The 13,473-nt window shown below is 41.3% G+C and overlaps 1 protein-coding gene across 1 annotated transcript in view; it reads right to left on the minus strand.

The window, feature by feature from the left end:
* Positions 1 to 3,882: 3,882 nt before the first annotated feature.
* LOC143282044 (sorting nexin-27-like) overlaps positions 3,883 to 13,473 on the minus strand; it is a 35,817-nt gene continuing 26,226 nt past the window's right edge. Inside the window, exons 11-13 of the mRNA XM_076587478.1 lie at positions 13,177 to 13,305; positions 10,908 to 10,971; positions 3,883 to 10,004 (exon numbers count right to left, since the gene is read on the minus strand). Coding sequence (XP_076443593.1) covers positions 10,912 to 10,971; positions 13,177 to 13,305 — 189 coding nt within the window. The 3' untranslated portion in view covers positions 3,883 to 10,004; positions 10,908 to 10,911. The remainder of the gene's footprint in view (positions 10,005 to 10,907; positions 10,972 to 13,176; positions 13,306 to 13,473) is intronic.

Consider the following 13,473-nt stretch of genomic DNA (forward strand, 5'->3'; position numbering starts at 1 on the left):
AAAAAAAGAGAGACAAAAAGAAGTTAGGTGTGGTTATGAGTGATGCTCACTACAGTGGCTGCACACAGCGCTGTCTCCACAACACACTGGATCATTTCACCACACAGCGCTGTCTGCACAACACACTGGATCATTTCACCGTGTCTCCAGGACAACAAGGAAAATGTGTAACTTCTGCAAGTGGTCCTTTAAGGTGTGTGTGAACCCTGTATGTCGTCCTTTAAGCTGTGTGTGAACCCTGTATGTCGCTGTCCTTCAAGCTGTGTGTGAACCCTGTATGTCGTCCTTCAAGCTGTGTGTGAACCCTGTATGTCGTTGTCCTTCAAGCTGTGTGTGAACCCTGTATGTCGTGCTTCAAGCTGTGTGTGAACCCTGTATGTCGCTTTCCTTCAAGCTGTGTGTGAACCCTGTATGTCGTGCTTCAAGCTGTGTGTGAACCCTGTATGTCGTGCTTCAAGCTGTGTGTGAACCCTGTATGTCGCTGTCCTTCAAGCTGTGTGTGAACCCTGTATGTCCTTGTCCTTAAAGCTGTGTGTGAACCCTGTATGTCCTTGTCCTTAAGCTGTGTGTGAACCCTGTATGTTGTTAACTCGTGGACTGCAGTTTGTCAATGCTTCCTTTTCCTTGTGACAGCTCATGATTACTTAACACTCGTTAACTCATTAAGAAAAGAAAAAAAAAGAAGGAAAGACAGAAAGAACAAACAAACAAAACAAACAGTTTACAAAATAAAATAAATAAAATAGGATAAAATGAAATGAAATGAAATAAGATGAAATAAAACAAAATCAAGTAAACACATAAACAAAACTAACGAGTGTTATTCTTCTCGTTCTTCGTGGCGTGTGTACTGTGTGAGTGGTTCATCGAATGCCAGATCAAAGATCCATTCTTTCTCTCTCTCTCTCTCTCTCTCTCTCTCTCTCTCTCTGTTGTTGTTGTTGTTGTTGTTGATCAGTTATTCTGTTGACAAGTCATGGATCTGAATCGAAACCATGCATGACGATTTGCACGAGCTGTCTGACTGCACACATCAAATTTATGACTGTTGTAACATCATCCTGCAAACAAAAGAGTTGCTTGAAGGGTATTATGGTGTGTTGTTGTACAGACCGTTTGTTGGCGATGTGAATTCCCCGCCTGCCGCCTTTATATTATATTATTTCCTTGAGTTTGTCGTTTTCGGGAAGTGTTGGTTCATGAAGTGTGTTTGTTATTGACGTTATCATCCGCTGGAGTTATTATATTCGTCTGGTAAAACATTACGGGCTGTTTACAGTTAGTAAATGTGCCGCTGGTGTGGTCACTTGACTCTGTGAGTTTTTAGAACAGGTCATGTAAGTTTAGGGCATGTGAATACAGATCATGTAACTAATCATGTAAAGTGGTGTGTTGTGTACACGCAGCTGTGGCTTTTGTCAGGTGGAGTTAATTAATGATGGAGCTCATTATGGTGGAAGCATTTTGTTCTTCACGTACTTGTGTGAGGACAGGTGATAGTAATGGTCGCCCTTTGGGAATGTTGGTCCTCTTTCAGTTATAAACAGTATTCCTGCCATCTGAATTTGTCATGGCAGATTTCTCTTCTCTCTATGTCTTAATTCTTTTCATAATTTGTTTTCTTCTGTTACGTATGTCGTATCTTCCTTTCTTGCTGTCTGCCTTAGTGGTCCTTGCACTTTGTTTCCCTTGAAATCATTGAATACTTAATAATAAAAAAAAATAAAAAAAAAAAAAAGTTCTAGAGTTTCCCTTTTCTTGTTTTCTCTTAGTTCTCTAATATTGTTCAAGTAGGTATATTACATATCGAAAACCGGCAACAGTATAATCAATTCCTGATTCCGATCTTCCTTGTAGTTACGAGCTGAACTTTCGCACTTTGTAAATATAATGTTCAATATTTCGTGTTCACTGTTCGTTGTGTTCGTATTGGATTTTCACTGTGTTTGTGTAGGTAATCGGTGTGGTCAGGTGTTGATGGTCAATGTGTGCATGTTGATGTTTCAACGTGTTCGTGTAGATAATCGGTGTGGTGTTGATGGTCAGTGTGTTTATGTTGATGTTTCAATGTGTTCGTATTGATATATATATCGTGTTGGCAGTGTTTCAATACATCGTTGTTTATGTTTCGACATGTCGTCGTGTTGCTGTTTTGGCGTGTTTGTGAGTGAATGTTCGGTCATGCTGAATCGGTTTCGAATTTTGAACTCATTGTAGAAGAAGAAGAAGAAGAAAAAAAGAAAAGAACAGAAAAAGACATGTGCACATTTGTTATCATCTCTTTTGTCCACACTGTTGTTGTTTTTTCAGGTATTCTTTTGGTTGTTTTTGGCAGTTGATATATTTCCTGTTGTTGTTGACGTTCTTGTCGTGTTATCAATGTGGTATGGAAATGTGATATCAATATGACATCGTGGCCATCAGTCTCTCAATGTATATGTCTGTAGTTTTCAGTTTACTTTCAAATTTCAGCCCTATACTGATTGGTTTCCTGTATTTATGATGGCTATATTTTGTTTTTCAGTTTGGCATTTACTTAATTATGGACTTTTATGTTTTGTTGTATATATTCATTTCCCATTTTTTGAAAGTGGGAATGTATTTCAGTTGCATTTGGTTCTAATCAAAACAAAACACAAAAAAGAAGAGAAGCCTAAATTTTACCTGTGTCACTAAATTTTGTACTGTGCTGATTATGTTCAATAAATCATATTGATATAAAGAGTAGTCCACATGGTTGTGTTTTGGGTGTTGTCTTTTCTTATGCACATGCACAAGCACGCGCGCGTACATATGCACACACACACACACACCTCTTTCAGATGCAAAGAAAAACCGAGGTTCGGTGCGCAGCATGCACTTAGCGCACATAAAAGAACCAATGGCAATAAAGGAGTTTTCCTGAAAGAAATCCTGCACTTAAAAAAAAAAAAAGTAAAACAAAAACAATTCTTCACTGAAGAAGAAGAAGAAGAAGGAATAAAGAAGGAAAGAAAGAAAGAAAAGAAATCTAGCGAAACGGCGTGGTAGTACGGTAATGCATCTATCTGAATGTCTATAATGACAAAACGTCGGACAGTGGGTTGTGTGGGACTGTGACCATGAGAACAGCAGTGAAAGCAACAGCTGCCAAGACTATCTGGGCAAAAGTTTGATAACCGTGGAGGGTGTCTTGCCAAGTTGACATCCCCACTCTCTCATCCGAGAGGGCGCTGGGATGATCCCCAAAGGCCAACTACCCCCCTCCCCTCCCCCCAGAGTTTGCAGCACTGAGCCAGCGCAATTTTGTCTCCTCGTTTGAGAGTCATAGACCCTAAAAAAAGACTAAGCTTTAAATGACTTCTAACTGCAGTTTTGAAGCCATTGATCATACAGCTCTCACTTTACTGTTGGTTTTTGTAAGCTTTGCCAATGTCTAACATAAGCAGTTGCAGACATACACAATCGTCCATTACAAATACATCAAGTCGTACAGTGAACTTTTCAGGCACACCTTAAAATTTCACAATTTTCACTTGAAATGCAACCCCATTTCGACTATTAAAAAGTAGGGATGTGTTTTTTTTGGTGTTTTTTTTTTTCCAGTGCAGCTTTGTATTGCGATCTGTGTAAAACCAGAGAAATATATTGAATTTATGAGTGTGTGTGTGTGTGTGTGCATGCGCACAAGTGTGTATATGTTTGTGCATGTGTGCAAATGTACATGTGTGTGATTTTTTCTTTGTGTGTGTGTGTGTGTTCACGTGCATGTATATATAACCACACCCCTGTTGATTTACACATCTATTGACATATGATAATGTGTTAGATACCACACATTCCAGCAACAACGTACTATTCTAGAACAGTCTTCACCTTTCTCACAACAGACTGTGCAGCAGGTAACATGAAAAAATGTTTTAATAAACTGTCATCTCAACGTAAATCCATTTGTTCAAATTGTGTACATCGGTAATCACAGCTGTTGATTCCAATCAATGAGCGTTTGTTTTGCTCACATTGTCCTGCATACACAAACATACCGATGCTTCACGCACACACACACACACACGCACACAATACTCTCTCTCTCTCCCTCTCACTCACACACATAGACACACATACATGCACACACCATCCTTAGATCAATGACCCAAGCAGGCGATCTACAAAATGAAACTCTTGTGCCAATAAGATCGATCAAGTTGCTTTGAAATGCATTTCTCACAAGAAATCACACCTTTTTACAAAAACATGAATGAAATAGCAGTCTCTGTATTACAGAAGCTTTGAGCAAAGTGGGAAAAAAAATTCACGGGCAAACTTCTCAGCACATCAAAGTGTAAAAAGCACTGATTATAAACACACACACACAGGTAAATAACCAGTTTCAAAGCAATGTTCTGTTAATTTTCCTTCATGTCCTGTTCTGTTGTTTCCACTGCTCCAGACATCTCTTTCTTTCACCCATTCCTACTTTCCTTCCTTTCTGTCTGTATAATGCAGCTGTGTCTGTATCGGCATGGTGCCAGACTTTTGAAAGCAGTGTGTTTCATGCAGCTGTGTCTGTATCGGCATGGTGCCAGACTTTTGAAAGCAGTGTGTTTCATGCAGTTGTGTCTGTATCGGCATGGTGCCAGACTTTTGAAAGCAGTGTGTTTCATGCAGTTGTGTCTGTATCGGCATGGTGCCAGACTTTTGAAAGCAGTGTGCTTCATGCAGCTGTGTCTGTATCGGCAGGGTGCCAGACTTTTGAAAGCAGTGTGTTTCATGCAGTTGTGTCTGTATCGGCATGGTGCCAGACTTTTGAAAGCAGTGTGTTTCATGCAGTTGTGTCGTATCGGCATGGTGCCAGACTTTTGAAAGCAGTGTGTTTCATGCAGTTGTGTCGTATCGGCATGGTGCCAGACTTTTGAAAGCAGTGTGTTTCATGCAGTTGTGTCGTATCGGCATGGTGCCAGACTTTTGAAAGCAGTCTGTATAATGCAGCTGTGTCTGTATCGGCATGGTGCCAGACTTTTGAAAGCAGTGTGTTTCATGCAGCTGTGTCTGTATCGGCATGGTGCCAGACTTTTGAAAGCAGTGTGTTTCATGCAGTTGTGTCGTATCGGCATGGTGCCAGACTTTTGAAAGCAGTCTGTATAATGTGGCTGTGTCTGTATCGGCATGGTGCCAGACTTTTGAAAGCAGTCTGTATAATTTGGCTGTGTCTGTATTGGCATGGTGCCAGACTTTTGAAAGCAGTCTGTATAATGCGGCTATGTCTGTATCGGCATGGTGCCAGACTTTTGAAAGCAGTCTGTATAATGCGGCTGTGTCTGTATCGGCATGGTGCCAGACTTTTGAAAGCAGTCTGTATAATGCGGCTGTGTCTGTATCAGAATGGTGCCAGACTTTTGAAAGCAGTCTGTATAATGTGGCTGTGTCTGTATCGGCATGGTGCCAGACTTTTGAAAGCAGTCTGTATAATGCGGCTGTGTCTGTATCGGCATGGTGCCAGACTTTTGAAAGCAGTGTGTATAATGCAGCTGCGTCTGAATCGGCATGGTGCCCGACTTTTGAAAGCAGTGTGTAACTGTGATCAAGAGTTGGAGGCCACATTTGGGCATGTTGTCGTGTCTTTGAGAAACAATACAGAACAGCATAAAACACGTACATCTTCTTCTGCTTCTTACTGCTTTCCTTCCAATAAACACTGCACTGGTGTGTGTGTGTGTGTGTTTGGGGGGATGGTGGGGGTGGGGGATTGGGGGTGGGGGGTGGCATGGGGATCAGAGCGCTGCTGTTTGAATGACTGCTGATTGACAAACCAGACTTGTGGTAAGTTAAAGACTATTCACATGGACTCTTTTACCATAGTTCTGGAGGGTCCCAAACTAACTTCTCAGGGTCACTCTAATGCTGCACATTAAAATATATATATATATATATATATATATATATATATGTATATATATATATATATATTTGTGTTCATCCCACCTCCCTTGCTACACACATGCTGTCTGATCATTATCGTCCAGGCTAAAACTGGCTGACTGATAATGTCAGTTAATCTAATCGTAAGACTGTCTGATTCTTATCAAAAATAGAAACTTTAGTCAACTGGTTTACTTTGAGTGGACAAGACTGTATAAAAATAACATTTTTCACTTCTGCATAACGATACAATCACAATGTCATATTCCGTGAGTGTGTGTGTGTGTGTGTGTGTCTGTGTGTGTATAAGCAAGCAAACAAGTGTATTATTTTTCATCAAGTGAACATAAATTGCTTTTAATTTGTAAAATAAATCTCCCATCAAATCTGAACAGTGAGCATCCACAAGAGTGAAGCATCAGAACCTTTACAGACTGAAGCATCAGAACCTTTACAAGAGCATACCTGTCTCCACATGCAACAGAGTCCACACTTGCTCCACAGATCCCAGTGTGACGAAAAACATGTGCATTCTGCATTGATGTCTGTGTCAGTGGGGAGAAACTAAGCACAACCGAAGGGAGGTCACTAGCTATTGCTACTTTCACTTTCGTCTGCTCTGGTGGTAATTGTTGTTTTTTGGTTTTTGCACTGGGCAGGAGTCAGACACCAGGGCTTTTACATGTATGGCAATTTTTTGTAGGCAACCATTCTCTGTTTTCCGGGGTGGGGTGGGGTGGGGGGTAGGGGGTGCATGCTGGCCATGTTTCCGTAACCAACCAAACGCTGACAAGGAAAACGGGATCTCTGACATGTGTATCTATCTTCTGCATGTCATACACAACACGAATGGGGTTTAGGCACTAGCAGGTCTGCACACCAGAAAATAAAAACAACAAAAATCCCCACCACTGGAGCTGGAACTCAGAGAACTGTTAGACTGACAGTCCAAGGCTTTCATGGGTATTGTTGCAAACTGGCACACAATGCAACTTTCTGTCACCAAGGCTTGTGAAAGCTGGACTCCATTGCATATGGACAGCAGCAGAAAAAAACCCAAAAAAACATGTTTCAAAGTTCTGAGCTTTTGTGAACACTTGATTCTGTCAGGGCCTGTGTGTGTGTGAGTGTGTGTGTGTGTGTGTGTGTATATGTGTGTGGGTGAGTTATGTGTGTGAGGGGGGAATGAGTGTGTGCGTGTATGCCCATGTGCATGCTTGCTTGCATGCATATGTTCATACACATCACACACACACACACACACACACACATGCACGCACGTGGACACACAAGTTTGACAAATCTACCCAGTGTGAGTGTGCCCTTTGGATTGAATCCTGTGAACATTAAGCACATAGTCCTGCAGACATTTCTGTGTGTGTGTGCACTGTTGCATGAAAGACTCTCTTGGAAGCCATAACAAAGCAATGTTCATCACCCAATGCATGCATTCTGTGCTTTACATACCAAACTGCTTTACATACTCAACTGGCCAGTTGCTTTACATACCTACCATTCAAGCACTGTACATACCCACAGGCCAAGTGTCCATAACAAGAACCACAGCCGTGTCACACTGCTAGCATTCCTCTCACATCTACACACCAACTTCCACAGATTAAAATGAAGGTAACCGTAATAAAACACTTTGAATAGATACAAACTCTAAGAAAGCAATCCCTGCAAAATGCCGCAACAAAACAATTCTTCTCTTATCATTTTGCACATGTCTATAAAAAACAAAATACAAAAAATCTGAGGATACACAATGTATTCTCTGTGCCCCCCCCCCCCCCCCCCCCCCCCCCCCCTCCCTCCCCCGTTCCCCCATTCTCACATGTCCGATCGCCCTCTACCCAATCCTTGGATTCCTCTATTCTTATCATGTACACAGATTGTCATATGGATATAAGTTTACTTGAAACACATTGTAAAACTAATCAGCTAATCCACGATAACAATTTTGCACACACATACACTGAAACACACATGTACATACACTCACACATACATTCAAATACACACACACATGCAAATTTTCTCTTATAGACACATAGACATTCTATGTGCATGTTGTAAGTGCATCAAAATGTGTGTGTACATGCGTATATGTGTGTGTGCGTGTGTCTGTGTCTGTGTGTAAATGCGCTTATTCTTGCATGGGTTTTGGGGCATAGCATCTACACAACAAGCCTTTGAGCATGAAAGCCATAAAAATATTTCAAAATCTCTTGAATAAAAACATACAGGTAACAAACATATGAACCATCACTGTTCACAGTCTTCTGAAAAAAACATGTGCAGAAAGCACGCTGTGACTTAACGAGAAGACACAATCAAGCCACCCATCAATCAATCAGAACCACATACACTTAACGAGAAGACACAATCAAGCCACCCATCAATCAATCAGAACCACATACACTTAACGAGAAGACACAATCAAGCCACCCATCAATCAATCAGAACCATATACACTTAACGAGAAGACACAATCAAGCCACACATCAATCAATCACAGCCACATGCACTTTTCAACTTTTGTTTCTTACAGCTCAGCTGAACACATGAGCTGAAAAACTGTGAACATCAGTCCCAAAGAACCTGGAAAAAACCAACCAACCAGCCAACAAAGACAAGACAATCAGACACAAATCAGTCACATTCATACACATAAACCTAGGACATGCCTCTTACACAGACCATTTCCTCAATTTTTGAACAAAGAATATAAAAAGCAAGAGAGGTGAGGCCTTCAAGACTGACTTGTGATAAACATTTCTGTTATTAAAAAAACTTTGGGTTAAAAAAAAAAAAAAAAAAAAGGCATAAAATCATATTCAAACCAAGCATTTTCAGGTCAAGAATTTTTCGTCTTACTCACAGCTCTAATGTATTTGTCAATCAATAGCGTTCAAATATTAACATTTAAACATATTCTTTCAGTGTGATAAATTGATAATGGTATTCAATGTGATAATGCCATTTAAATCATGTTATTTTGGCATAATATGGGCATTTAAGCATTTCTTTAAAGTCTGTGGTAAAGGAGATGTTCCCATCGCCTCAAGCGCACTGCAACATGTGGCCATTTTCTCTAGATCTGTGCAGATCCGTGTTTAACAGGCTTAATTACACTATGAAACTACGACACCTTCCAATCAATTCTCTTTTAAGTTTATTCAAGGTAATTCAGTATCCACTTAAAAATATTCATGTGCAGTAAACACATCGATGATGTAAATGTGTCACTATATGTGTTCTATCCAGAATGAGTATTTCTTTTCTTTTAATTGCGAAGAAGAAGAAAAATGATGTCATGCTGTCTTCAAACCCAGCCATTTTCTGAATCCAAATCCTCAATGAAATAAACTGTTCATGATCATGAAATACAGTTTAAACTGGAAGACTTACAACCTATTATTGGTATGACTGAAGATTTTTTCCCCCCTATTTTCAATATGAATTGGTATTGGCAGACACTTTAGTGTTTCCAGAGAAAATGACCAAGTTAAAGTTCACCACAGACTCACACACAAAACCCAACACTGGGTTATTACATAGACTCACATTGTTTACGCAAGTGAGTAAACAAAACAAATCAACGAGAACATAAACATAATTACACATAATAAACACAATTTTCATATAACAGCAGGGATACAAAACCAAACATTGCTAACAGGCATCTCAAATGTCCAAGGCCAAAGAAAGAGCACAACATAGTAAGAATGTCCACTTTATCAAATCCCAAAAATGACCAAAATATATTCAAGACTTTCTGTAAAAAATACCCTACAGGTGAACGGACAATAAGAAATGAAGAGACAAACACCCATGCGCACGCACACACACACACACACACACGTCACACACTGCAAAGGAACGTACATGTGTTCCTTACACACACACAAATAGAGTGGCAAACGTCACACACACACAAACAGCGTGGCAAACGTCACACACACACAAACAGTGTGGCAAACGTCACACGTGTGGCCCCCTTCTCTCCAAGCTGGTCGCTTCAAGCAGCAAAACATCCACAGTCTCCACATCATCGTCGCTCACACCGCTGTCTCACATACACTTCTGTCGGCAGCCTCCCGCTGAAAGCAGTCATGTTTTGGTTTCAGTTTCAGTTTCTGCTAGGCCAATGCCTGACCAGCAGCATAACCCAATGCGCTTAGTCAGGCTTTGAGTGCATGCTTATATATATATATATCTATCTATCTATCTATCTATATATATACTTTTTTTTTTTTTGACTGTGTACAATCTTTGGAGAAATCAATGTGAAACTTCAACAAGATAAGGGGAACAATTCAGAAATGAACAACAAATATCCGGGCATCCTGATTTGGTTTTTCATTGCCCATTCCCTGCTTGTTTATTTTGATTCCCTAGCTTGTTCAGAGGGAGTGACATTGTCAACAATCGGAAAAACTATCTATTTCTGTGCAACACCAAGAAAGAACATCACACACACACAGACACAAGTCTCACCTCATCAGGACACAGGAGATAATCACCAAGAAAGAACATCACACACACAGACACAAGTCTCACCTCATCAGGACACAGGAGGTAATCACCAAGAAAGAACATCACACACACAGACACAAGTCTCACCTCATCAGGACACAGGAGATAACCACCAAGAAAGAACATCACACACACACAGACACAAGTCTCACCTCATCAGGACACAGGAGGTAATCACCAAGAAAGAACATCACACACACAGACACAAGTCTCACCTCATCAAGACACAGGAGGTAATCACCAAGAAAGAATATCACACACACAGACACAAGTCTCACCTCATCAAGACACAGGAGGTAATCACCAAGAAAGAACATCACACACACAGACACAAGTCTCACCTCATCAAGACACAGGAGGTAATCACCAAGAAAGAATATCACACACACAGACACAAGTCTCACCTCATCAAGACACAGGAGATAATCACCAAGAAAGAACATCACACACACAGACACAAGTCTCACCTCATCAAGTTTCCCAGCCTTGCTCCTCATAGACACGGTCAAAGCAGTCGTTCATGTAACAGAACTGCAACACAAGAGGGAACAATGTTGGGCAGGTCTCACATCTGGGATACAGTCACTGTTGTTTTTTTGTACTTAAATGTCAAGTGTTAGCCCCATTTTTCATTTCTTATTTCATGTTCACTCTTTGCTTTCTGTCAAGCATTTGTTTTTTTCGTTGTTTTTTCTTCTTCTAAACTGTCTGTTTGTTTGGTTAATTTGTTTTATTTCATTTATGTTGATTCTTTGCTTTCTGTCAAACATGTCATCTTTTTTTTTTCTAATCTGTCAGTTTACCTATTTGGTTTATCTGTTTTATTTCATTTTAATGTTTAAACAGTTAAAGGTCTAGAGATGACAACCCATGTCAAGTGTTTGTAGGAACAATCAGGAAATTTGGTAGAAACAGTTTGAATTTGGTAGGAACACTCAGACTCTGAACCACATCAGCAAACTTACAATTTACCCACAAGGCATACAAACAATGTAAACAAGCATGCGATCAGATGAGCATCATCATCTGAGACCAAGGTTAGTAGTGAATGCCCTGGCCAAGTGATGGATAGATCTTGAGCATCTTTGTCATATAAAGACAGGAAAGCATGTAACCATGCTATGTAGTCCATAATGAACTCGTCAGAACAATTTTGACAGTGGCGTAACTTCGGAACAAAGTGCGAATGAGCATAACAAAATATGTGGAAATCGTTAGCATCTCTGAAGCCACCACAGCAACTCATGACCAAAGGGGCAGTGAACATCTCTGAAGCCACCACAGCAACTCATGACCAAAGGGGCAGTGAACATCTCTGAAGCCACCACAGCAACTCATGACCAAAGGGGCAGTGGACATCTCTGAAGCCACCACAGCAACTCATGACCAAAGGGGCAGTGAACATCTCTGAAGCCACCACAGCAACTCATGACCAAAGGGGCAGTGAACTCACTATGTCTAAGGCCTAGAAAGGCCAGTCCTCTACATCCACCGCTTCAACCCTCCTTGTCTCAAGTCAGCTATTGATTCGCACCTGGGTCTTCCCCCTGAGAAGTCGGATACCGATTCACACCTGGGTCCTTCCTGAGAAGTCAGATACCAATTCACACCTGGGTCCTTCCTGAGAAGTCAGATACTGATTCACACCTGGGTCCTCCCTGAGAAGTCAGATACCGATTCACACCTGGGTCCTCCCTGAATTAAGTCAGATACTGATTCACATCTGTGTCCTCCCTGAATTAAGTCAGATACTGATTCACATCTGTGTCCTCCCTGAATTAAGTCAGATACCGATTCACATCTGTGTCCTCCCTGAATTAAGTCAGATACCGATTCACATCTGTGTCCTCCCTGAATTAAGTCAGATACCGATTCACATCTGTGTCCTCCCTGAATTAAGTCAGATGCTGATTCACACCTGGGTCCTCCCTGAGTGAAGTCAGATACTGATTCACACCTGGCTCCTCCCTGCCTCAAGTCAGATACCGATTCACACCTTGGTCCTTCCTGAGTGAAGTCAGATATTGATTCACACCTTGGTCCTTCCTGAGTGAAGTCAGATACTGATTCACACCTTGGTCCTTCCTGAGTGAAGTCAGATACTGATTCACACCTTGGTCCTTCCTGAGTGAAGTCAGATACTGATTCACACCTTGGTCCTTCCTGAGTGAAGTCAGATATTGATTCACACCGGGGTCATCCCTGAGTGAAGTCAGATACTGATTCACACCTGGGTGAAGGGTGAGGACAATCAGAGTAAAAATCCTTTCCAAAGGACCCATGCTGAAACAGTCATCCAACCCTGATCACTGGTGAACACTGGATCAGAAGTCCAACACCTTACTGATTCTGCAATGATGGCACCTGACTGAATGCACAGATGCAAACAGCATCGCTCACAGCTCTGACTGGCTCCAGGCAAAAAGACTGACTGCCTTTTGTTTGGGGTGAATGGTGTGTGTGGGAGGGCGGGGGTGAGAGTGAGAGAGTGAGAGAGAGAGTGTGTGTGTGTGTGTGTGTGTGCGTGTGAATGCCAGTGTAGGCATGATGAGCGAAAGGCTTTGCACTATGCTTTAAATTTCGTTGTAATCATCCACATGTACACATTGTAACTGAGAGAAAATGACCTAGAACAACATATTTACATCAATGACACTTGTAACTAAACTGCTTGCAGTGAATTTCTCCCTCTCTCTCTCTCTCTCTCTTTCTCTCTCACATGCACACACCACTTACATATGGTGTGAATATCTTGACAATGCGCGGATTCTTGCCCGGGCGATCGTACTCAAAGTTGAAGGACATCTTCTCCTCGTCCACTTCGTACGACTTGACGTCCTTCCAGGAGAACTCAATCACCTGGGCCTGTGGATCAGTGGACACACAGCACATGACACACTGTTTCACACTGAACACACTGTTTCACTTTTCAGTTTCTCAAGGAGGTGTCACTGTGTTCAGACAAATCCAGACAGACTGCACAAAATCTCCTAGATAGATGCCTGACAGCAGCACAACCCAACACGCATGTCA

This window comes from Babylonia areolata, chromosome 5 (assembly GCF_041734735.1).
Source record: "Babylonia areolata isolate BAREFJ2019XMU chromosome 5, ASM4173473v1, whole genome shotgun sequence".
NCBI classification, from domain to species: domain Eukaryota; kingdom Metazoa; phylum Mollusca; class Gastropoda; order Neogastropoda; family Buccinidae; genus Babylonia; species Babylonia areolata.